The sequence below is a fragment of the Festucalex cinctus genome, chromosome 18 (assembly GCF_051991245.1).
Source record: "Festucalex cinctus isolate MCC-2025b chromosome 18, RoL_Fcin_1.0, whole genome shotgun sequence".
Taxonomy (NCBI): Eukaryota; Metazoa; Chordata; class Actinopteri; order Syngnathiformes; family Syngnathidae; genus Festucalex; species Festucalex cinctus.
The window spans coordinates 10980648-11004094 of record NC_135428.1 but is presented as its reverse complement, the minus strand read 5'-3'; the positions used below and the strand labels follow the sequence as shown (position 1 = coordinate 11004094).

The window sequence follows — 23447 nt, the reverse complement described above, 5'->3', positions numbered from 1 at the left end:
TACAGTGATCAATGTCTGTAATGTCTGAAAATCATTCACGTTTGATCATTCAGTCACTGATTAATAAGGCTGTGTAAATTTCCACCTTGGCTAGTTTGTATTTAACTGCAAACAAGTCACTTGTGACTTAACATTTATTCCATTCACCTTATAAAGTAGGTATTTTTTATTTTATATTAAAATTTTTAACTATCAAATGGAAAGCATGTTTATAGTTGAACGTTGTTAGGCTTTCTCAAATTTGTGTTATTTAATCTGCCATTGTTCACAAAAAATCCAGACCAATGAGTCTCAAAGTGACGTACGAGATCTACTAGCGGGCTCCCCACAAAATAATCATTTCATTTTGAAATTGAAAATATTTGCATTTTGTCTTTAATACCCATTTGTTTTAATATATTCACTTAAGTACATTTTTTTTTACATAACCTTTATGCAAAACAACAGTACATTGCACAGTTTGATGCAGAAAGATTCAAATTTGGCAGGGTTGAAAATAATAATAATAAAAAAACATTTTAAGAAAGAAATGTCACTTGATCATTAAAACATAGCTATATACAAAATTTTCTTTTAATCTAATATTGCTTGAAAAATGGCTTTCAAAATTTTACTTGCAATGTAACTTTGCATTCCTAACCTATTTGCTGAATGCTGCACTATATCATGTGCTGTCAGTATAACAAGCAGTGCCACCCTGTGGAAGTACCTCATGCTATTACAGTGTGCACAATATTGTACTCAATCACAACTTCAACTTTGACAAAAACATTTTTATTGTACAATTACATTCATATCAAAATATTTGGTGCAGCAGTGTTTTGCAAATCCAGCCGAGTATAAGAACATAGTGCAACATGACAACATAGAAAGCTTCCATATGTATAAAATAGTTCCATAGTAGTATTTGGTATACACACGCTAGAACTTGCAGTCTTTGAAACATTTGGACCGAATTGACATTTGCATTAAGCCACAATGTCAAGTAAACAAATATCACAACGTCAAGTAAACAAATACTTGTGTGATTTTTTTTTTCTTTTTTTTCCCCAGTGTATTTCGACAGTTCCCAGAGTCTGTCAGTGCATCCCAGCGACTGTCACAAGTCCGAATGTGAGGGAGAGCAATAACTGCCTGGCACCTTTAGGAGCAGGAGCTGCAGAAGGTTAGACACATTACAGCAAGACAATGGTTATTTACATGATACTCGATTAGCCTATTGTGATTGTGAAACAGTGATATATGAATACAAAGGCTCATTCAGGACCTAAACTTAAAGTGGAAGTCAACCTTAAACATTTCTTGACAATAATATATTATGTGTGACCTCACTGGTCTAAACATGACATTATGATTAATATTACATCGGTGGACTATGAGTTAAGCAGCAAAATCCAGCCGTTTTTATCCATCTCAGGGGGCGGCCATTTTGCCACTTGCTGTCGACTGAAGATGACATCACAGTTGCCCAGGGCTCAGGCAACGACCAATCACAGCACACCTGATTTATGAAGCTGCGCTGTGATTGGCTGTTACCTGAGCAACTGTGATGCCATCTTCAGTGGACAACAAGTGGCAAAATGGCCGCCCCCTGAGATGGTTACAAACTGCTAGATTTTGCTGCTTAACTCATACACCACTAATGCAATATTAACCAGAATACCAAATTTAGATTAGTGGGGCTGCGTAGATTTTTGGGTTGACTTCCCCTTTAAAGCCCTCATCATTGCATACTTTTGTGCTCAAGGGGCAAATTGATGGGCCAGGAGACCATTTTACTCACTTTATTCAACATCTGATGACACTGGGCTTATTAAAATGTGAGGCACTATAATCTGTCTTAAGATCGATCATAGCATCTTACCATGTGACTTGCTCTCTGATTCTGAAAAAGAGCAAATGTGAAATATTGAAAGCAGTTCTCTATGGTAGGTTTTCTTCATTCAGAGCACATGCGTAAGATACGCACTGGGTCAAAAATAACCCTTTATGGGTGAAAAATGGACAGATCCTCTATTTGTGTCTATTTGACCCAACTTCGGGTCAAAAAATTGGGTCATATTGTATAAAACTGCCCAGAAAATTGGGTCAAATCATCTATTTAGTTCTGTTTGTCCCACCTTTGGGTCAAAAATTGGGTCATTTTCAAAAAAAATAAAAAATAATAAAAAAATAAATAAAAATAAAAAAAAATCAGTAAATTGGGTTAGATTTGGGTCAATTTATTTATTTATTTATTTTTTTAAATAAAACAAACCCAAATGTTAGATCAGATCATCTACATGATCAATGTTACCCAACTTTGGGTATTTTTTTTTTTTTTTTTTTTTTTTTTTTTTAGTAATTTTGTATATTATAACCCATAATGTGTCAGATACTCTACTTGGGTTAATTTGACCCAACTCTGGGTCTAATATTGTGTAATTATTAATTTTGTATAAAACAACGCAGAAAGTTGGGTCAAATTGAATCATAAAGTGTATCGACCCATTTATGATCTAAAATTGGGTTACTTTTGACCCAACCGTTTTTAAGAGTGCATGTTACTAACTTACCATTAATGGTGAAGGTGGTCTCCATGCCTGCGTGGATATGATCCGTCACGTGACAGTGGAGCAGCCACGTTCCCGGGTTTCCAGCCACCATCTCCACCGTTTGAAAAGTCCCGGGAAAGAGGTCAAAGACGTCTGCGCGGTGCACGCGGTCATTCTGACACAAACAATTCACGTCAACAAACCAAAGCCGGTTTATGTGGTGGATTTTAGTGCGTGTGTGAAGCTCACCTTGTAGGTAAAAGTCTCAGCATGGAAGTGTACAGTGTGCATGTCCACTTCGTTGCCCATGCCCAGTAAATACCAATCAACCTTTTGTCCCTGGGTCATAACCAGCCCGTGGAGGTTGCCATACAGTTTGCCATTAATCCCTACAAAACACACATTTATCCGGATGAGTGATTTACACGTCAGCCTCACATTTTTAAAGTTTGCTTCTTTGACTGATCCCCTCTCTGTCTTACCGTGCATCTTGTTGCTCTCCTCAAAATCGTCATCCGGTGTGAAGGTGTCAGGGTCCTCCCCGAGGTATGTTCTGATGTTCTCTTTCAAATAGTGAGACTGGTTTTCATCGTGCACCATGAAAAACAGAGCAAACTCCTTCTCGATGTCGAGCCTCTGTCGGTCGGGACCCTTTCCCTTCAGAGTCCCGGGCCTGCAGACCAGCAGCGGGCCCAGAAGACCGCTGTATATATCCTGCACATGCACAAATGTTTCATTATTAATGTTCCTTCAACATGTCTTGTGTGTTGCGTTTAACTTTCACTTGTGGACTAAAGTATTGGCATACTAAGACATTCCATCTACAGAAATTGTAAACACCAGCCATCTTAAGGGTAACAGAATCCACTTTTTTTTTTATTCATGCGGAAAAACATTTGTCAGGTCAAAGGGCACCAATGTTGTAATGTAATTCCAAAGGTCTGAGTTAAGGTTCCAGGGAAATTAAGGAGATGAGTCAAACCCCACATTGATTAATTGACTGATCAAGAGTTGTCTTCCAACTTTTTTTGCCCGTATATCCCATTTTGACTTTCGCATGACAGCTAAGTTGATAATTAACATCTTCTTATGACACGTTGTAAACCGTGTGTTTGCATGTGACTTTTACTGTATGTAGACAACGTGCACCTTGATGAAGTCAACGTCAGAGTAGTACGCGTAGGAAATGCAGTTAGGATCTGAGTCCCCTGGTCCGGAGCTTTCAGGTACATTCCACGACACCATTGTCAAGAAGCCTGATAACAGAACGTTGATAACGTTAAGTGAGCATTCACAAGCCAAATATATTCTATCCCCCCCACACACTCTCTTACCAGGCTCCACAGCAAGAGAAGGGCCAGTGGCTTTAACTCCATGTGCAGCAATGCTAAATGGATGGCTCGCTTTGTTTTTGAACAGGACGACAATCTGTTCTCCCACCTCGGATTTGATTATTGGACCTACAAGGCAAAAAGAAAATGCTCATATTCTAGCTTTGCCTATTAAAACCTTCTAGAAGTCGCAGTGTATAAAGACTTGAGGTGAGGCAGATTTAGCTTAGGGTACTTCAGGGGCTCCAGACAGATTGCAGCTAAAATAGGAAATTTGCAACTGACTTACAGAGATGAAATACAGTAAAAATAAGTCCAACTTGTACAGTATTCACATTTTACATAGAACTTAGTGAAGCGGCTTATTGCATTCCATTTTAGGTATGTTTTAGACTTTTTTTTTTTTTTTTTTTTTTTTTTTAAATATATATTATGATGATTATAGTTCATGAAGCTCTTACCCAAAATTCCCAAGTGTTCTTGATTGGCATCCCTTTTCTTCTCAACTGTGAAGGTTTCATCCGTGTATTCTCGATACACGACCTTCTGGTAGCGTGAGCCAATTCGATTTTTCCCTCTCCCCACAAATATATTGCCTGGACTGCAAAAAATAATATTTTTTTTCCTCCATTAACAGCTATTGATACGTTCTATCCGAGACTCACAAACCTGCCCTCCGATGTGCTGTGGTGTTTCTCCAGCTCCCACTCCCTGCTGGGTGAGTAGTCCCACTCTATTTCTTCAGCGGCGATGAAATACTGAACAGTTTTAGTCGGCGTTGTATGTGCACTCTTCACTTTGCGTCCTGGGCAGGAGGTCACCCTGTACTGCTGCTTCATGCCACCCGAGTAGTGGTCTGTAACTCTGCAGCTCACTTCGTAAGTATCTGTTGGAGAAGTAAGTGAAACAGTTGGTATATGGGAATCTTTTATTCTATGCTTCTGAGTTTATGGAAGGCCATTTCCTATTTCGGCATGATTGTGTGACCTTTTTTTTTTTTAATAGCTAAATAGTCATGTAGTTTTGGATGAATACAAATCACATGTATACAGGCTTTGGTTGTGTTAGCTGGTGAATGTTTCCTTGAACTGTCCTGTTAGGATTCCTTCCATCTGCATAAGGATTAAATACGTAACGTATTTCTATTGCAGGAAATGAAAGAATGTTGTGGTTTCCCAGATAAGGACTAGAACATCTCCTACTGTCTCCGGAAAGCTGCACATAAATATATCTAAACAAGATTGTAAATGACATATCTGCTTGTCAAATACAATCTGGATGAATGGGTGACCCCTCTCCGTTCATTCAGAAAACAGGATGTGTACATTATTGTGACACTGACCAGGAATGAGTGGCTGCATCTCCACAGTAGTTGTGGTGTGAGGGAAGAGGTTGAGGGTGTCCCTCGTGGTGCCTTGCTTATTGAAGGTGTTCCCCTGGAAATAAACTCCGTGGATGTCCACCTCGGTGCCCAGACCGAAGGTGTACCACATGACTTTGTCTCCGGCGCACATGTCGAGTCCAGGAAGGTTCCCGTACATGAGGCCATTTACGGCTGTTGAAATGCAGGAAAACACACAAGGAAGTATAAACCGGAAGCAAAAAAACTAGGTGCTTCCTGCAGAGCTGTTTGTCCACTGCATTTCATTTACATGAGTTACCAACGCTGTATAGTGTTCCCCCGTTAAAGTGGATATAGAAATTAACACACCTCTGTTCAAATTTTGTGATATGAAAAATGAGCCCAAGGATATTTCAAAACTTCTTGCTTAATGCGTTGCCACTGTCTTGTAGCACGAGTTGCTCACCATGCATCTTGTTGCTCTCTTGGAAGTCTTCATCATCTGCATTTGACTCAATGGTGCCAAATGAGTCAATGTTTTCCTTCAAATACCAGCTCAGGTTTTCGTCCATGACAGAAAACAGAAGAAAGAACTCTTTGTCCACACCCTTCTGTCAATAATGGGAGTAGAGGTCAAGACATTAAGGCTATTGAAATTCAATACAAGATCCTATCTAATAATGTAATAACTTTTCAGTATGTTGCAGTCAGTAACATTCTGCCCCGCTTTAAACTGCATTTTTTCATGATAAGTAACCTGAGTTCCATTGTCCCCCAACGCTCCTTTGGTGCACACCAGCAGAGGTCCCACTAAACCAGAGTTGGTGTCCTCAACAGGTGCTGTTGCCGAGTAGTACAAATAAGGGATGCATGCAGAGTCGGAGGATGACGGACCTTCCAGGACCTGCCAGGTGTAGGTGAAAGTCTCCCCAGGAGCGACGTGAGCGCCAGGTTTGTCAACACCTTTTGCACATAAACAACTGCAGCGGTTACATCCGGTATCACAGTGTAGTGTAGCGTATAAAAATGAACTTCTCACCGTCGTCATAGCTGCTTCCTTGAAAGCGTTTTTCATAATGCAGGCCATGAGGGTGAATGCTGTAGTTTCTATCAGCCCGATTCAAGAAGGTCACTTTGAGGGTGTCTCCTTCCTCTGCCCTCAAGATCGGACCTTAACAAATACAAGGCACAGATAAAATAGGAGGAGGGGTTAGTGGGGATTCAAATTTAGCCTCTGAGGAACTGATAAGCCTCACCCAAGATTCCCAAGTGGAGAGAATCAGAACTCCGTAATTTTTCCGTGCTGAAGGTACCGTCTGTGTACTCTTTGTATATCACCTTATTGTAGGTACCACCGATTCGACCGCCATCTTTACCAAAAAATGTCTCTGATGGACTGGGAAAAAAGGCATGTGTGTAAATTAGACAGGATAAGATAAATGATAGACGATCTACAGTTACAAAGCGAAAATACTTATTTGAACGTCACTGTGAATGCAGTTTTCCAAAATATTATAATATTCATTTAGGTTTGACTGTAATCAATGTACTTTGTAATTTTGCAATTGCAGTATTTTAGTCGGCGCCCTATAAAGGTTGAGTAGACTTTCCTCTTCAGGACTCATACCTGTTAGCATCAGTGAGAGAAACATTTTGTATCCGATCTGTTCCCAAGGGAGCATAGCTCCACAGCGTTTTCTCTGCTGCCACAAAGTAATTCCTAACAATAGCACTCATCTCTGTGGAGCTGGTCTCATTGCTGCAGGACTTCACTTGATAAAAGGCCTGCATCCCAGCTGGAATAGGAGAGACACGTTTGACGCACGCTTACAGCCATAAGATGCAGTGCAAGTTTCTCATGTTTACAGTAAAAGACCAGATGGGGAGTGGTTTTAAAGGTCAAGCGCCCTACCATGCAGGTGGTCATTAACTTGGCAGGTCAGCAGCCACTTGCCCCCTGCTGTCGGGACCATCTCAGCTGTAGCAAAAGTGGCCGGGAAAAGGCTGAGCACGTCCGTTCGGTGGCCGCGGTCCAGTAAGGTATTTCCATGGAAAAAGGCAGAGTGAATATCCGCCTCGTTACCCATGCCAAACAAATGCCAAGACACTGCACGGTGCTGGCATAGCTCAATTCCGGGAAGGTTACCAAACATGTACCCATTAATGGCTATTACACAAGGGGACAAGGAGAGGTTAGAGGGAAGGAGATGGATGGAACAAACATGTTGCTTTTGGTTAACACAATCTATTACCATGCATCAGGTTTGACTCCAGAAAGTCTTCGTCTTCACGGTCAACCCCAGATGGATCGATACATCTCTGAATGTTGTCCTCGAGGTACCAACTCAGGTTCTCGTCCACTACGTTAAACATCAGGAAGACATCCTGGGCCACGTCATTGCGAGCTATGCCCTCGTCACGACTCTCCTTCAGGATTCCTGATGAGTGAAAGATGAGATATTTACAGTCATCAGCTTATATTCGACATGTGAATTTACACCTACTCAACACCTGAAACAACCTGCATATATACATGCCATAACGTAGTAAAAATTACTCAAGCAATGCAGTTCAACAGATTGTCGTTATCTTTTACCTGATGACGCCACATTTCTTGCTAGGCAGAGTTCATAGTGCTTGGTCATAACTACCCCATTGGACAATAAACCCTAGATAAACCAGTCACACCACAAAGGAACGTTAAAATGGACGTAAAAGGGACATTAACTAAAAAAAATTCTAATATGTTCTATGTAGCCCCGCTAGTCTAAAAACGGTATTCTGATTAATACTGCATTTGTGGAAGCATCAAAAAGCACCTGTGGGTGGCCATTTTGCCACTTGCTGTCAACTGAAAATGACTTCACAACTGCTCTCGGCTCACGTAGCGACCAATCACGGCTCAGCTTGCAAATGTCACATGACTAAACGCAGAAAAAGGTGAGCCGTGATTGGTCGTTACCTGAAACCTGAGTAACAGTGATGTCATTTTTTTAAGTCAACAAGTGGCAAAATGGCCACCCCCTTCGATGGGAAGTAAAAGGAAAACCATCGTACACATAGAAAACCGTGAAAAACATGCGAACTCCGCACAGGAAGGTCTGATCTGAGATTTGAACCTCATACCTCAGAGCTGCCAACCACTACCCCACCATGTTGCAGTTGTTGTTTTGTTTTAAATAGATTTTTTATTATATTCCTTGTTTTGGGTAGACGTCCATGTGTGTACGTTCGTTCAAAGACATCAGGCTGACATTGATAGGGGTCGATCTAGTCTGTCCGCTGCAGTCAGATTGGCTGGTTTCCGGTGTACTTATAGTAGCTTGATAAGGAAAAGACGTGAATAAACAAAACCAAGCACCCACGTGATTTCACTTTTAACAACCCAGCATTCTTTTTTTTTTTTTTTGATAGGGGGAAAAAAAACAATTAGATGCAATCAGTTGGTCATAACATGTAAGCACATGCCTCCACACCTTTCTTGCACGTAAGCAGAGCCCCTATAAGTCCAGAGGCGATATCCGTGGGGGCCTCCAAGTGAGAGTGGTACACCCAGGTCAAGCAGTTGGCGTCGTCATCAGTAGGGGCAAATTCGGGCTTGACCTCCCAGCGGTAAGTGTAGCTTCCACCTGGTGGTACGGAATCATCCTTTTTGAGGTGACCAGATGTCCCATCTGGATAAAGTGCTCCTGGGAGGCCAACAAAAAAACAAGACAATTTCAGTTTACATTTAAGATTTATTGTGCATAGGCTAGCACCATAGATTTCTGTGGTGTTATCCTAAATGACAACAATTACCATTTTCTTTGTTGAAATGTTTGTGTGATCTGTCAACACCTACTTATTGTGGTATGCCACACTGCACTTAACACGCGACACTGTTTTTCCTCAATTTGCTGATTTTATCAGTATTTCTTTAAAAGTGGCAGGAAAGCAACCCAACCTTCCTGTTTTATCTCATTTTCTGAAAACCACAAAACTTTGCCCCTTATCAAGGATGTATAATAAGAATGAAAAAAGGCCAAAAGACTTTATGTGTGCCTTATCAAGAACATAAAGCAAGAAGAAACTTTTGCACTGTTATTTGTCATCTTCTTATTTCCGGGGTAAACAGGTTTCTACTTTTGGTTTCACTTCCCAAAAAACAATCCCAAATGCAGTGGGCCGCTCTCTCCTGAATAGTGGGGGATGGGGACCTGTTGCATAACAAAGGCTTCAAAAATACTAGCACATTATTGTCCTATAGACATCAAGTTAAGGATTGCTATGCATTTTTTATGTACCTCTGTTCTCCCAGTCACAAATCTAATTTGAGATTTGTGACATTAAAGGAGAAGGATTATGCAATTTTTCACTATTTAAAACAGTTGCCATGTGTCTCAGGTCAATTGAACTGGACTGTCTTTTGTCTTAAAGGTGCTTATAGGTAAAGAAGGCTTCATCGGTCCATGCAACAAGCCTTGGTTAGGACTGACCACCCTGAGTTGATGTGGAAAACCCAACTAGTTAAGCTACAAGTCGGAGGCACATCCCACCATCACAAATGGTATCATTCTTTTGCAATGCAAAACGACCATCGTGTCTTAATGTACTGTAACTTCCTGACATTTTCAACACCTGCAGCTATTTAATTTCACGCTATATCTATTTATGTACTGTATGAGCATTTTTATATTCAGTCATAAAATAAAATACACTCTTTGAAAGCTACCTTCCATATTCTTCTCATAGAAAACTCCATGGGGATGCATCGAGTAGTTCCTGGATGCCATGTTTTTCAGGTGGACCACGATGATGTCGTCGATCTCCGCTCGCAGTATGGGTCCCAGGAAGCCCAACCAGGTGGGCCGGGGGGCTTGTTGGCTGTATGTGGCATCAGTGTACTCTCGGAACATGGCCTTCTTATAAACACTGCCAATACGCTGGGGTCCTCGCTGCAGAAAGATTGATGCGTGCCTGAAATGGATCGCATAAGAAGTGAGATTTCTACTACATGAGTGATTGTTCTGAAATTGAAAACCACTACACTTAAAATAGAAAGAAGATGGCAGCGTAATCCAAATCCACTTGAGTCTGTAAGACCTTTCTTTATGAAGTATAGGTTTACTGTATTGCCCTTTTGAATGGTCCAAATTGAACAAAAGAACTGACGCTCAGAATGTTTGTCCTACACACGATTGAATACAAACAAAGGCTGTGATTTATCTTTATTCATTGTCGATCACTGAATCAGACTCTTAAGAAATGAGTCACAGGTCAAATGTCGCTGCGATGCCACACAACAAATTGAAAGAACTGTATGTCGCTGGCAAACAACATGATTCACTAAAGAGCAAAGAGATTTTCACCCAAAATGTTGAAAGTGAAACAGGAAAGCAAAATGTGTCCAAAGTTCAAGACAGCCTATGCTAAAATGCTTAGTCTGACATCAGCCAAAAGATGTAAACCACAGTGATTGCTGACTTCGGGGAAGGGAAAAAAAAATGTTTGGCTGATCCAGTAACTCAGAAAAGTCCAGTATTATGCAATCATACTCCTCTGGTATGTTTCAAACAAGAACTTAAAGGATGTTGTGACAGTCTTCCTAACTCATCCCTGTTAGTTCCGTTACATGGTGGACTTTTAATCATGTTCAGACTAAAGTGGTTCAAACTGTGCAAATTTAATCTGGATTAGAATATTTAAAAGATTTAAATTGGTAGACTTTTGACTCGTTGCTGTACTGTTTAAGAATATAAATGCTGTACCTCTTGTGAAAGCGACATTAAACCCATAAATCCAATCCAACTTTATTTGTGCAGCACTTTTTAAACATCCTGTACACAGCAATGATGCAGAAATGTAAAACGAACTATGAAAAACTAATAAATGCCAAACAATAAAAAAAAAAAAAAAAAAAAAAAAAAAAAGTGTACATCTCAAACTTTGTTAATAGCCAAAAAGAGGCATCTCATTCCACAATTTTGGGCCAGCAACTGAAACGGCACTGTCGCCACTGATTTTTCCTCTTTGTCTTTGGAACAACTCAACAGGCTAATCCGCTGACCTAACCCGCTGAGGGAACATACAGGGGTGTGGGGCAGAAGCGAGAGACGGGTGCAGTGGGGCGAGAGCATGGATGCATTTAAAAACAAAAATAATTTCAAAATCAATATGAAAACAATTTAGACATCATTATAATGCCAACTCTTCCTCACTTCGCAGGAGCTGAAGGGCATTATGTTGCCTCAAGATTCAAAGTCTATGATTTTTAGACGATAGCAACTAAAAATAGTGCTTTTGAAGATGTGAGGATTCTGCATGAAAATGTCATATGTGTGCCTTGTGTTTGGCTGGCGACCACTCTGGGGTTTACGTAGATTGACGTGAGGCACAGGTGTTTCTACTCAACTGGCAGGTACACAAGCTCATCACCTGTTGAGCAGAAGCACCTGTGGCTATAACTCATTTGTTTCAGGGTTTTTACATTCTTGACCTGATTTTTTGAACCCTGATTTTTGGTCAATAGAAAAGGGATAGGCAAGTTTCACACAAAGTCCAAGTTATATGAGAGGTGTGTGATTTATTTATTATAGGCCTAGATAGTCGAAAAAGAGGTCAAATATTCAGTCTTTGACCTCTTTTGCGTGTTATAACACGTTCTTTCGAGTCACTGCTAACCTCAGTGTGCATCCTCCAGCTCGTAAAAAACGTTTTCTGTTTGTTCTTTTGACTGCATGAAAATGAGCGTATGATGCACTCACTCATCGTTTGCGACGTCCACGTTGTTCAGCAGGTTTTTTCCACTTGGCGCATAATCCCACAAGTCCTCGATGACCGCCACATAATAGACCCTTTCTCGGCCCCGCGTCCCCTCCACGGCCAGACAGAAGATAAACAATAAACAGCAAGATAATGCCGTCAAAGTCCGCTCCATGGTCGCGCGGGATCCGAGAGAGGTTCACCCAAAAAGAAACAATAGGGAGCTAAAACCCACGGACTCTTTTCAGTGAGGAAGAGCGCTAAGTGAACGCAACAGGTCAGAGGACTTGTGAGTGTGTGCGAATGAAAACAGTCGGTCTATTCATATTGAGGCAGGAAAGCAGCGACCGCCTCCGAGGAATGAAGCATATAAAAAAAAAGAAAAAAAAAAAGAACACGCAATCCTCTCGCGACAATTATGACAGATTTGTCATAATTGGGATGTCCTGCTGGGAAATTAAAGTAATGGTTGTAATTATGTGAAAGTGCATAGTCACGACTCACGGGAATTTGGGAAGTGACTGTCAAATTTCTACACGAGGATGGATGAGATTTGTAGCTCATTTTCCCTACTATGTTGCATGTGCTTTATTTATTTTTTATTATTATTTTTTAAGGCATTTATTTATGGAGTTCAGCTAAAAAAAAAAAAAGTGAAAGTACTTCCTTACTAATGTATGTGTTTAAAATCATTCTGATTGTCTTGACATTGAATTTTTGCTAGCTGCAAGCTATAATCATTCAAATTATTTTGTTAATGGTGTGATCTGAATTTAGAGCCTATACTTTCACTTTCATTTATTAGGATTCCCCTGTATATAAGATATATATCTAAAAGAAAAACTGCAAACCAGAACTCTGCATTGTCGGTTACAGCGAAACAATATTACAAATTGCATGCTCAAGTTGATATTCAGGTGAACCCAATTGTCACTGCTGAGTAATAGCGTACACTACAGTAGTACATCAATAACCAGTGGCAAACCACATCTCGTCTGAAGATGTGATACTGACATCTATTGGCCACCTGTATGCATTACATGTGTAGAAATTCAGTGTAAGGAGCTCCCGGTGGTGATTCAGTACGGTGGATAATTGATAATTGTGCTTTGCTCCTTGGAGTTGGAGCTCACCTGAAGTCCATCCATCCATCCATTTTCTTGACCGCTTATTCCTCACAATTCCTTATTCCTTATATATATATATATATATATTCCTTATTCCGCGGGGGCTGCTGGCGCCTATCTCAGCTGGCTCTGGGCAGTAGGCGGGGGACACCCTGGACTGGTTGCCAACCAATCGCAGGGCACACAGAGACAAACAACCATCCACATTCACACGCACACGCACACCTAGGGACAATTCGGAGCACCCAATTAACCTGCCATGCATGTCTTTGGAATGTGGGAGGAGACCGGAGTACCCGGAGAAGACCCACGCGGGCACGGGGAGAACATGCAAACTCCACCCAGGAGGGTCCGAGCCTGGACTCGAACCGGAGACCTCAGAACTGGGAAGCGGACGTGCTAACCACTCGACTACCGTGCCACCCCTCACCTGAAGTCATTTTGATTTAACCTCCTGAAATCTTATAGATGAGATCTTTTTTTTTTTTTTTTTTTTTTTTTCACTGTGTGATATGGGGTCCAATTTTCATCATATATACAAATGTTAAAGTGAAGTAGCATTTCTGTCTTATCTTATTTATTGTTTAAACTATAATTCATTTCTAAACATAATTTTTTATTTTTTTAAATAGTGATATTTCAGAAATATTACCTGTTACATAATTATATATAACAAAACAATACAAAAATAAATAATTAAAAATAAGTATAAAATACTGTGTTGACAATTCCGATCCTACGTCACAAATTAAAATGGCGGTCAAATCGGGGAAAGGAAACTCTCTGCTCATTGAAAAGCATTGGTCTTTGGATCATTGTAACTTGATTTTTGAGGATTATTTTGATTTCAAAATGTGATTAAATATCTTTTAACTACTATAACAATCCGCCTGGCTGTTTTGTATGCTAATCACAGGCAAAAGCAATACAATACGCCGTTTGTTTTCACCGAAGCATTTGCATTGCTGTCTTGACGCGAGCGTGTCCGAGCAACGTGAACGCGCACGGCGGCGTGTCTCCGCCCCTCCCGGCTGTCACTCGGCTAGCAAGCGAGACATCCATGGCTGCCCTCAGCAAGATAACGCACAACTGCTATGAAGTCGGTCACACTTGGAACCCGTCATGTATGCAGTCCACCGTGGACATAACGAGGGGCGCGCTGGAGGTCTCCTTCAAAATATACGCCCCTCTTTACGTGGTGAGTTGTGCCGTTTCACAACACATACGTATGACGCTAACGCTAGCCTAGCAAAGTTGTGGGAATGTTTGAAGACTGGCTAAAACTCAGCAAACCTACGATTGTGACGCCAAATGATCCCTTCTGAAACAAAATGTCAAAATAGTTTGTGTAATTAACACAATTATCTCCAAAAGTTCAGCTATTTTTTTTTTTACACATTATCCAACTGACACGGTTTGTTCTGACAGTACAAACATCCACTGGATATGTGGATTGCCCACTGTTAAGTACATATGCAAACACAAGTTTTCTCAACTCTTGTGCAATCATTGGCTCGATGCTAACAGTAATCTCTCTTTCATCCAACAGATAGCAGCTATTCTTAGGAGAAGGAAGAAGGATTACTACTTAAAAAGGCTTCTCCCTGAGATCTTACAGTCTACCTCTTTCCTCACTGCCAATGGAGGCCTCTATATATTATTCTTCTGCATTCTCAGGTCAGTTTCCCACCACAAATGTCACTGTATCGCTCCTGCTTTCGAAAGTTTCTTTTTGGCGAGATGCTTAAAAGTAGATAGGTGAAAAAGTGGCATGACGAGACTGCCAGGAATGCCTAGTGCATTCATGGTATTTGTCATTCTTGGAATTTAGCCCATATTGCCCTCTTTTTATGAGCACATTTGGTTAAAACCTCACGCCAACACTAATAAAGGAATCAATAAGCGTGTTTGTCTTGATAAGAAGCAAAACAAAAGCCTGTGCCCAAATGTCTTCGTCAACATAATCAGTCGGGAATGAGTTGTAGTTTACTTTTTAATCATTCTCTATTTCTATGAAGTAAAGGTCAGTTATTTCTTTTTAGTTATTATCTGAACAGATATGAGGCTATCAGCATTTGACGTTTTTCGGCCACATTATTCCATTGCCTATATCAACAATTAATATTAGAGCATCACTGAAAATTTTTCTGTCCCTGACTGCAGTTCAGTCCAATCCCTTTGGATGATTTTTTTTTCTGGCTGCTGCCTGAATGCCTACTCTAAGAATTCAGTGTTTTCCTAAGTGCCTTTTGCTTTGTGGTTTGTCAAGAGTAGATCCTGTTTCGAGAGATTTGATGTAGATGTGTAAATTCTTCAGTGTTGGAAATCCATGCCTACTTCCTCAGTGCTTTGATCTTTTGGCAAGGATTTCTGTTTATGGCTAATCAATTATTTGTTTCGACAATATAGTCCATTGAAAAGTGGCAAAGCTATCAAATGCTGTGAAAACATTTCACACTTTGCATTAGAGGTGTGCAAAATTTCCGATTCTTAGATTATTCACGATTCGGCCGTGGAACAATCGAGAACGATTCACAAACGTCCAAATTCCGATTATATAAATATGCCAAGGGAAGCGAAACTAAAGTGACCGGAGCGAAAAGTACGCGGAACTGAAACGCAGTAGCGCGCGCGGTCTTCGGGACGCTTTTTGGGACGGACCGAGATTACACATCCACAACTCACGCCTCGAGATTCAAAACAACAACTAGAGCTGCGAGCAGCTATAAAGGGCCCTCGCAACCCGGGCCACGTTGGGGTACTTGCACGTCGGGGTACTGGCACGTTGGGGTACTGTCAAATAGGACAAGGACCATCTAAAATGTTTTTGACAAGCCTTGTGTGTGCAAAGTTTAATCAAAACACAAAATATGGTGTGCAATTCCCAAAATAAATTCAAAATGGTGGACTTCCTTTTAGGTTTAGCATACGGCTACAGAATACCTTTTGTAGGTCTTAAGCTAATAGGTATGCCTCCCAGTTTTCATAAATCTTGGTCAAGTCATCTTTAGTTGTGTATCGCTTGAATCATACAATTGGAAATGCTCCATAAAAATGCATAGAGGGCGCTATTGAGCACAACGTTGGGTTACTTGCACGTCAGGGTACTGGCACGTTGGGGTACTGTTACATGGAACAAGGACCATTTAAAATGTTAGTTTTTTCCATGCCTTGTCTGTGCAAAGTTTAATGAAAAAGGCCAAAAATGATGTATAATTCCCAAAATAAAATCAAAATAGCGGACTTCCTCTTTGGTTTGGCAAATGGCTACATAATACTTTTTTGTAGGTCTAGCATAATCATACAATCGGAAATGCTTCATAAAAATGTCTAGAGGGCGCTATTTATTGCAAATTGCACAATAAATCTCTGAAAAATTCATGTTCATGACAAGTCTGATGTGTTTGCAAAGTTTCATGAGTTTTCATGTGTATAAAAAAAAAAAAAAGCAGCACTTGACAACTGTTACATGGAACAAGGACCATTTAAAATGTTAGTTTTTTCCATGCCTTGTCTGTGCAAAGTTTAATGAAAAAGGCCAAAAATGATGTATAATTCCCAAAATAAAATCAAAATAGCGGACTTCCTCTTTGGTTTGGCAAAGGGCTACATAATACTTTTTTGTAGGTATAGCATAATCATACAATCGGAAATGCTTCATAAAAATGTCTAGAGGGCGCTATTTATTGCAAATTGCACAATAAATCTCTGAAAATTCATGTTCATGACAAGTCTGATGTGTTTGCAAAGTTTCATGAGTTTTCATGTGTATAAAAAAAAAAAAAGCAGCACTTGACAAACAATGAAAAACAATGAAAAATTGCTATGGCAACAGCGTGTTACAAAATAAAAAACTTTCGATTACTTTGCATCTTAAACATCTTAAGATGAAACACACCAAGTTTGAAGACGGTCGGACAAATTTTGTAGGAGGGGTTCGTTAAAATATGACCCCTGAAAAAGGCCACAAAAAATGGCAACAAATCCCATCATAAATCAAAATGGCAGACTTCCTGTTTGGTTTAGCACATGGTTCCAAGAGACTTTTTTGTACATCATGGGCTCTTATGTATGCCTGCAAATTATCATAGCGCTAGGTGAAACGTACAACCGGGAATGCTTCGTTAAAGAGGAGTTTTTTAGCTCAAAATGTGATGCCCGGCCCCTGGGGGACTTCCTGTTAGGTTAAGAACATGGCACCAAGAGACTTTTTTGTACATCCTGGACTGTTACATATGTCTACAATTTTTCGTCGCTCTAGCTGCTTCGTACAACTGGGAATGCTTCATTAATAAGATTTTTTTTCCTTTGCAAAAAGTGCATGCCACGACAACAGCGTGTGACGAAATAAAAAACATTCAATAACTTTTCATTTTCAACATCTTAAGATGAATCACACCAAGTTTGAAGATGATCGCATAAACTCTGTAGGAGGAGTTTGTTAAAATATGACCCCTATGAAATGGCCAAAAAAAATGGCAACACATTCCAAATTAAATCAAAATGGCGGACGTCCTGTTAGGTTTAGCATATGGTTCAAAAAGAGTTTTTTGTACCTCGAGGGCTGTTATATACCTCTACAAATTTTGGTAACTCTATGTGAAACGTACAGCCGGGTATGCTTTGTTAAAGAGGAGTTTTTTAGCTCAAAATGTGATGCCCGGCCCCTGGGGGACTTCCTGTTGGGTTTAGCACAGGGCACCAAGAGACTTTTTTGTACATCTTGGGCTGTTACATATGTCTACAAATTTTCGTAGCTCTCGCTGCTTCGTACAAATGGGAATGCTTCTTTAAGGATATTTTTTTTCCTTTAAAAACAGTGCATGCCATGACAACAGTGTGCGACGAAATACAAAGCTTTCAATAACTTTTCATCTTCAACATCTTAAGATGAATCACACCAAGTTTGAAGATGATCGGATAAACACTGTAGGAGGAGTTCGTTAAAATAAGACCCCAATGAAATGGCCAAAAAAATGGCAACACGTTCCAAAATAAATCAAAATGGTGGACTTCCTGTTAGGTTTAGCATATGGTTCAAAAAGAGTTTTTTGTAGGTCATAGCCTGTTACATATGTGTACCAATTTTCGTAGCTCTAGATTAAACGTACAACCGGCAATGCTTCGTGAAGTAAGAATTTTTAAACTCTAAATTTGATGCGCCGCCGCCGTCATATAGTATATCAAAAACTTTTCATTTTTCACAATGATGTTGTCCCAGGTGTTGAGATGGTACATCCCAAGTTTGAAGTCAATCGGGTTAACCGTGTAGGAGAAGCGGGCAAAAGTATAACCCCTGTAAATGTGCAAAAATTGGCAAAAATTGGACATTTAAATACTCATACCTCACTTTCTGTCTATTTTAGGGTACACACTTCAAAGAGGTTTTTGTTCATTGGGATGTGCTACAGGTGCCACACAATTTTCATAGCCGTCGGACAATCGTAGCGGGACAGGGATCCGTTTAACCTATGTAGGGGGCGCTAAGGAGCCATTTTTCTGTTATCATGTATGGCGACTTTAAAATATCAAATTTTTCGCCAGGCCTGATGTGCGTGTAAAGTTTGGTGAGTTTTCGTTCACGTTTAGTGTCTCAAAAATGCGATTGTTTGCGGAGAAGAAAAAGAAGAATAACTAGAGCTGCGAGCAGCTATAAAGGGCCCTCGCAACCCGGGCCACGTTGGGGTATTTGCACGTCGGGGTACTGGCATGTTGGGGTACTGTCAAATAGGAAACCATCTAAATTTTAAACGTTTTTTCCATGCTTTGTGTTTGTAAAGTTTCATGGAAAGGCCAAAAATGATGCACAATTAACAAAATAAAATCAAAATGGATTGGCACATGGCTATATAGAATACTTTTTGAATATATTAGGCATGCCTGCCAATATTCACACATCTAGCTGAATCATATACTTCAACTTCTTCAACTTCAACTTTATTCCAGACTCTAAGTCCAATACAAACGAATAACAAAATATACACCATCAAAAAACAATAAAAGAACAATAAAAAACAATAAAAAAACATTAAAAACCAATAAAAACCAATAAAAAACAGGGGGACTGTTATACAGTCATCAGGCAGTCATACCAATGTTTCCACATCCTAGACTGATACCGTACAGCACTACACTTAATATCAGTCAAAGACAGCACAACTTCATTCATAGTCCTATTCAAGCGACAAATAAAACTGTATACAAGCTTTCGCAAAGTAGCTTGTAATCCGTTTATTCTAGCTGTAACAAACAGCTCACTTGCTCTAGTCCATCTTGGTCTCCTAAGGAGCACCCGCAAAGCGTCATTGTAGGCCACCTGCAGCCTTTGCAAACTTCCTTTCTTGTAGTTTGACCACAGGTGAGCTGTGTACAGCGGTGTACAGTATGATTTAAACAATTCGATCTTCACCTTGTCCGTACAGAAACCAAACCTGCGAGCCAGAGTGTTTGCTTGTGCGTATAATGTCCTACATTGCCTATACATGTCATCATCATCAGACAGATCTTCTGTGAATATATGTCCCAGATACTTTATTTTATTCCTCACATGAAGCACAATATTGGACAGATAAAAAGCAGGAAATGTCAGACCTTTGTCTTCCCTCGTTCTACATATCATAATCATACTTTTATCTGCATTATACTTGATGTCATGTTCCAAACCATAACTAGCACAGGTGTTGAGCAATTGTTGTAAACCAGCAGTACTCGGGCTGAAAACCACCAAATATAATCGGAAAGACTTCATAAAAATGTCTAGAAGGCGCTATTGAAGCATTTATTGCAAATTTAATAAGAAATCTCTAAAATATTCATGCTGATGACAAGCCTGTGTGTGTAAAGTTTCATGAGTTTTTGCACATGTTTAGACCAAAACAAAAAAGCAGCATTTTACTTGGCAAACAATGCATCGCCATGACAACGGCGTGCGACAAAATAAATAACTTTCGATAACTTTGCATCTTAAACATCTTAAGATGAAACATACCAAGTTTGAAGACAGTCGGATAAATTTTGTAGGAGGGGTTCGTTAAAATATGACCCCTGAAAAAGGCCACAAAAAATGGCAAAAAATCCCATCATAAATCAAAATGGCGGACTTCCTGTTTGGTTTAGCACATGGTTCCAAGAGACTTTTTTGTACATCGTGGGCTCTTATGTATGCCTGCAAATTATCATAGCGCTAGGTGAAACGTACAACCGAGAATGCTTCGTTAAAGAGGAGTTTTTTTAGCTCAAAATGTGATGCCCGGCCCCTGGGGGACTTCCTGTTGCGTTTAGCACATGGCACCAAGAGACATTTTTGTACATCCTGGGCTGTTACATATGTCTACAATTTTTCGTCGCTCTAGCTGCTTCGTACAACTGGGAATGCTTCATTAAGAAGGATTTTTTTCCTTTGCAAAAAGTGCATGCCACGATAACAGCGTGTGACGAAATAAAAAACTTTCAATAACTTTTCATTTTCAACATCTTAAGATGAATCACACCAAGTTTGAAGATGATCGGATAAACTCTGTAGGAGGAGTTTGTTAAAATATGACCCCTATGAAATGGGCAAAAAAAATGGCAACACATTCCAAAGTAAATCAAAATGGCGGACGTCCTGTTAGGTTTAGCATATGGTTCAAAAAGAGTTTTTTGTAAATCGAGGGCTGTTATATACCTCTACAAATTTTGGTAACTCTAGGTGAAACGTACAGCCGGGTATGCTTTGTTAAAGAGGAGTTTTTTTTAGCTCAAAATGTGATGCCCGGCCCCTGGGGGACTTCCTGTTGGGTTTAGCACAGGGCACCAGGAGACTTTTTTGTACATCTTGGGCTGTTACATATGTCTACAAATTTTCGTAGCTCTAGCTGCTTCGTACAACTGGCAATGCTTCTTTAAGGATATTTTTTTTCCTTTGCAAACAGTGCATGCCATGACAACAGCGTCCGACGAAATACAAAGCTTTCAATAACTTTTCATCTTCAACATCTTAAGATGAATCACACCAAGTTTGAAGATGATCGGATAAACACTGTAGGAGGAGTTCGTTAAAATAAGGCCCCAATGAAATGGCCAAAAAAATGGCAACACGTTCCAAAATAAATCAAAATGGTGGACTTCCTGTTAGGTTTAGCATATGGTTCAAAAAGAGTTTTTTGTAGGTCATAGTCTGTTACATATGTGTACCAATTTTCGTAGCTCTAGATTAAACGTACAACCGGCAATGCCTCGTGAAGTAAGAATTTTTAAACTCTAAATTTGATGCGCCGCCGCCGTCATATATTATATATTATATTATTATATAAAACTTTTCATTTTTCACAATGATGTTGTCCCAGGTGTTGAGATGGTCCATCCCAAGTTTGAAGTCAATCGGGTTAACCGTGTAGGAGAAGCGGGCAAAAGTATGACCCCTGTAAATGTGCAAAAATTGGCAAAAATTGGACATTTAAATACTCATACCTCACTTTCTGTCTATTTTAGGGTACACACTTCAAAGAGGTTTTTGTTCATTGGGATGTGCTACAGGTGCCACACAATTTTCATAGCCGTCGGACAATCGTAGCGGGACAGGGATCCGTTTAACCTATGTAGGGGGCGCTAAGGAGCCATTTTTCTGTTATCATGTATGGCGACTTTAAAATATCAAATTTTTCGCCAGGCCTGATGTGCGTGTAAAGTTTGGTGAGTTTTCGGTCACGTTTAGTGTCTCAAAAATGTGATCGTTTGCGGAGAAGAATAATAATAAGAATAATAATAATAATAATAATAATAATAAGAATTCCTACAAAAACAATAGGGCCTCGCAGCGGCACCGCCGCCGCCGCTGCTCGGGCCCTAATAATAATAATAATAATAATAATAATAATAATAATCCGATCGAAAAACAATAGGGACCTCGCAGCGGTAGCTGCTCGGGCCCTAATAAGAAGAATTCCTACAAAAACAATAGGGCCTCGCAGCGGCACCGCCGCCGCCGCTGCTCGGGCCCTAATAAGAATTCCTTCAGGAACAATAGGGACCTCGCAGCGGTCGCTGCTCGGGCCCTAATAAAAAGAAGAACTAGCATAATCATACAATCGGAAATGCTTCATAAAAAGGTCTAGAGGGCGCTATTTATTTCAAATTGCACAATAAATCTCTGAAAATTCATGTTCATGACAAGTCTGATGTGTTTGCAAAGTTCCATGAGTTTTCATGTGTATAAAAAAAAAAAGCAGCACTTGACAAACAATGCATTGCTATGGCAACAGCGTGTTACAAAATAAAAAACTTTCGATTACTTTGCATCTTAAACATCTTAAGATGAAACACACCAAGTTTGAAGACAGTCGGATAAATTTTGTAGGAGGGGTTCGTTAAAATATGACCCCTGAAAGTTTTTCCTTGCCCGGTTGGAGGGTTAGATCAGGGGATGTCGCAACTTGTTTGTGGTTAAGTGCTACAGAAGTAAATGTGTCTTAACAACCTCATGATTGAATGTGTTTTCAATTCTCTAGGATGTGATTGGATTGTATCAATTAAATGTTCTTATAACTGATTCAGTGAGTAGTAAAAATAGTGTGTCAAGTATAATGACATGAAATATAAGGAATACAAAAAACAAAACAAGAACCCTCTAAATTACACATTTTGTTCCAGGCTTTATGTGCGTGCATAGTTTGAGTATACACCTAGGTTTAGGCCAGGAGTGTTCAAACCTTTTGCAAAGAGGGCCGGGTATGGTAAGGTGAGAATGTGTGGGGCCTAATCAACCATTTAGTTTAGCCTGACATAATTTTTTTACATGCATATGTAAATATATATATGTGGACAAATGTGTACATATGTCTACAAATTTTTGTAGCTCGAGCTGCTTCGTCCAACTGGGAACGCTGCATTAAGAAGGATTTTTTTTTCCTTTGCCAACAGTGCATGCCACGACAACAGCGTGCGACGAAATAAAAAGCTTTCAATAACTTTTCATCGTCAACATCTTAAGATGAATCACACCAAGTTTGAAGATGATCGGATAAACTCTGTAGGAGGAGTTCGTTAAAATAAGACCCCTATGAAATGGCCAAAAAAATGGCAACATGTTCCAAAGTAAATCAAAATGGCAGACTTCCTGTTAGGTTTAGCATATGGTTCAAAAAGAGTTTTTTGTACCTCGAGGGCTGTTACATATGTCTTCAAATTTTGGTCACTCTAGGTGAAACGTACAGCCGGAAATGCTTCATTAAGTAAAAATTTTGAAATGCAAAATTTGATGCCCTGCCTCTGGCGGACTTCCTGTTAGGTTTAGCATATGGCACCAACAGGCTTTTTTGTAGATCATAGTCTGTTACATATGTGTACCAATTTTCGTAGCTCTAGATTAAACGTATAACCGGCAATACTTCAG

At 39.9% G+C, this 23447-nt stretch overlaps 2 protein-coding genes across 3 annotated transcripts in view; one reads left to right on the top strand and one right to left on the bottom strand.

Moving 5' to 3' along the window:
• Positions 1-752: 752 nt before the first annotated feature.
• hephl1b (hephaestin-like 1b) lies at positions 753-12284 on the bottom strand. 2 transcript variants are annotated; one of them, XM_077505177.1, is made up of 20 exons: positions 11951-12284; positions 9919-10163; positions 8684-8896; positions 7460-7645; positions 7120-7374; positions 6835-7003; positions 6464-6603; positions 6247-6378; positions 5965-6170; positions 5674-5815; positions 5208-5420; positions 4535-4751; positions 4327-4466; positions 3869-3994; positions 3684-3790; positions 3017-3248; positions 2784-2923; positions 2556-2709; positions 1865-1885; positions 753-1156 (listed from the first exon to the last, which is right to left on the bottom strand). In XM_077505177.1, exons 1-20 carry the CDS (start codon positions 12121-12123, stop codon positions 1080-1082), a joined length of 3288 nt encoding a protein of 1095 aa, XP_077361303.1. In that variant the 5' UTR covers positions 12124-12284; the 3' UTR covers positions 753-1079. The 2 variants fall into 2 exon arrangements, with proteins under 2 accessions (XP_077361303.1, XP_077361302.1); XM_077505176.1 differs by having other exon boundaries at positions 5674-5818; positions 11951-12283.
• A 1595-nt stretch (positions 12285-13879) lies between these two features.
• The window catches only part of tmem135 (transmembrane protein 135), a 41883-nt gene continuing 32315 nt past the window's right edge, over positions 13880-23447 (top strand). Inside the window, exons 1-2 of the mRNA XM_077505367.1 lie at positions 13880-14273; positions 14625-14752. Of these exons, the coding sequence (XP_077361493.1) occupies positions 14136-14273; positions 14625-14752 (266 nt within the window). The 5' untranslated portion in view covers positions 13880-14135. The remainder of the gene's footprint in view (positions 14274-14624; positions 14753-23447) is intronic.

Coding starts and splice junctions, on each gene's coding strand:
- hephl1b (XM_077505176.1), bottom strand. CDS start 12,123: ATGGAGCGGACTTTGACGGCATTATCTTGCTGTTTATTGTTTATCTTC. Junction 6,604..6,834: donor TCTCTCACTGATGCTAACAG/GTATGAGTCCTG, acceptor CTTTTTTCCCAG/TCCATCAGAGACATTTTTTG. Junction 6,379..6,463: donor TCTCCACTTGGGAATCTTGG/GTGAGGCTTATC, acceptor GTATTTGTTAAG/GTCCGATCTTGAGGGCAGAG.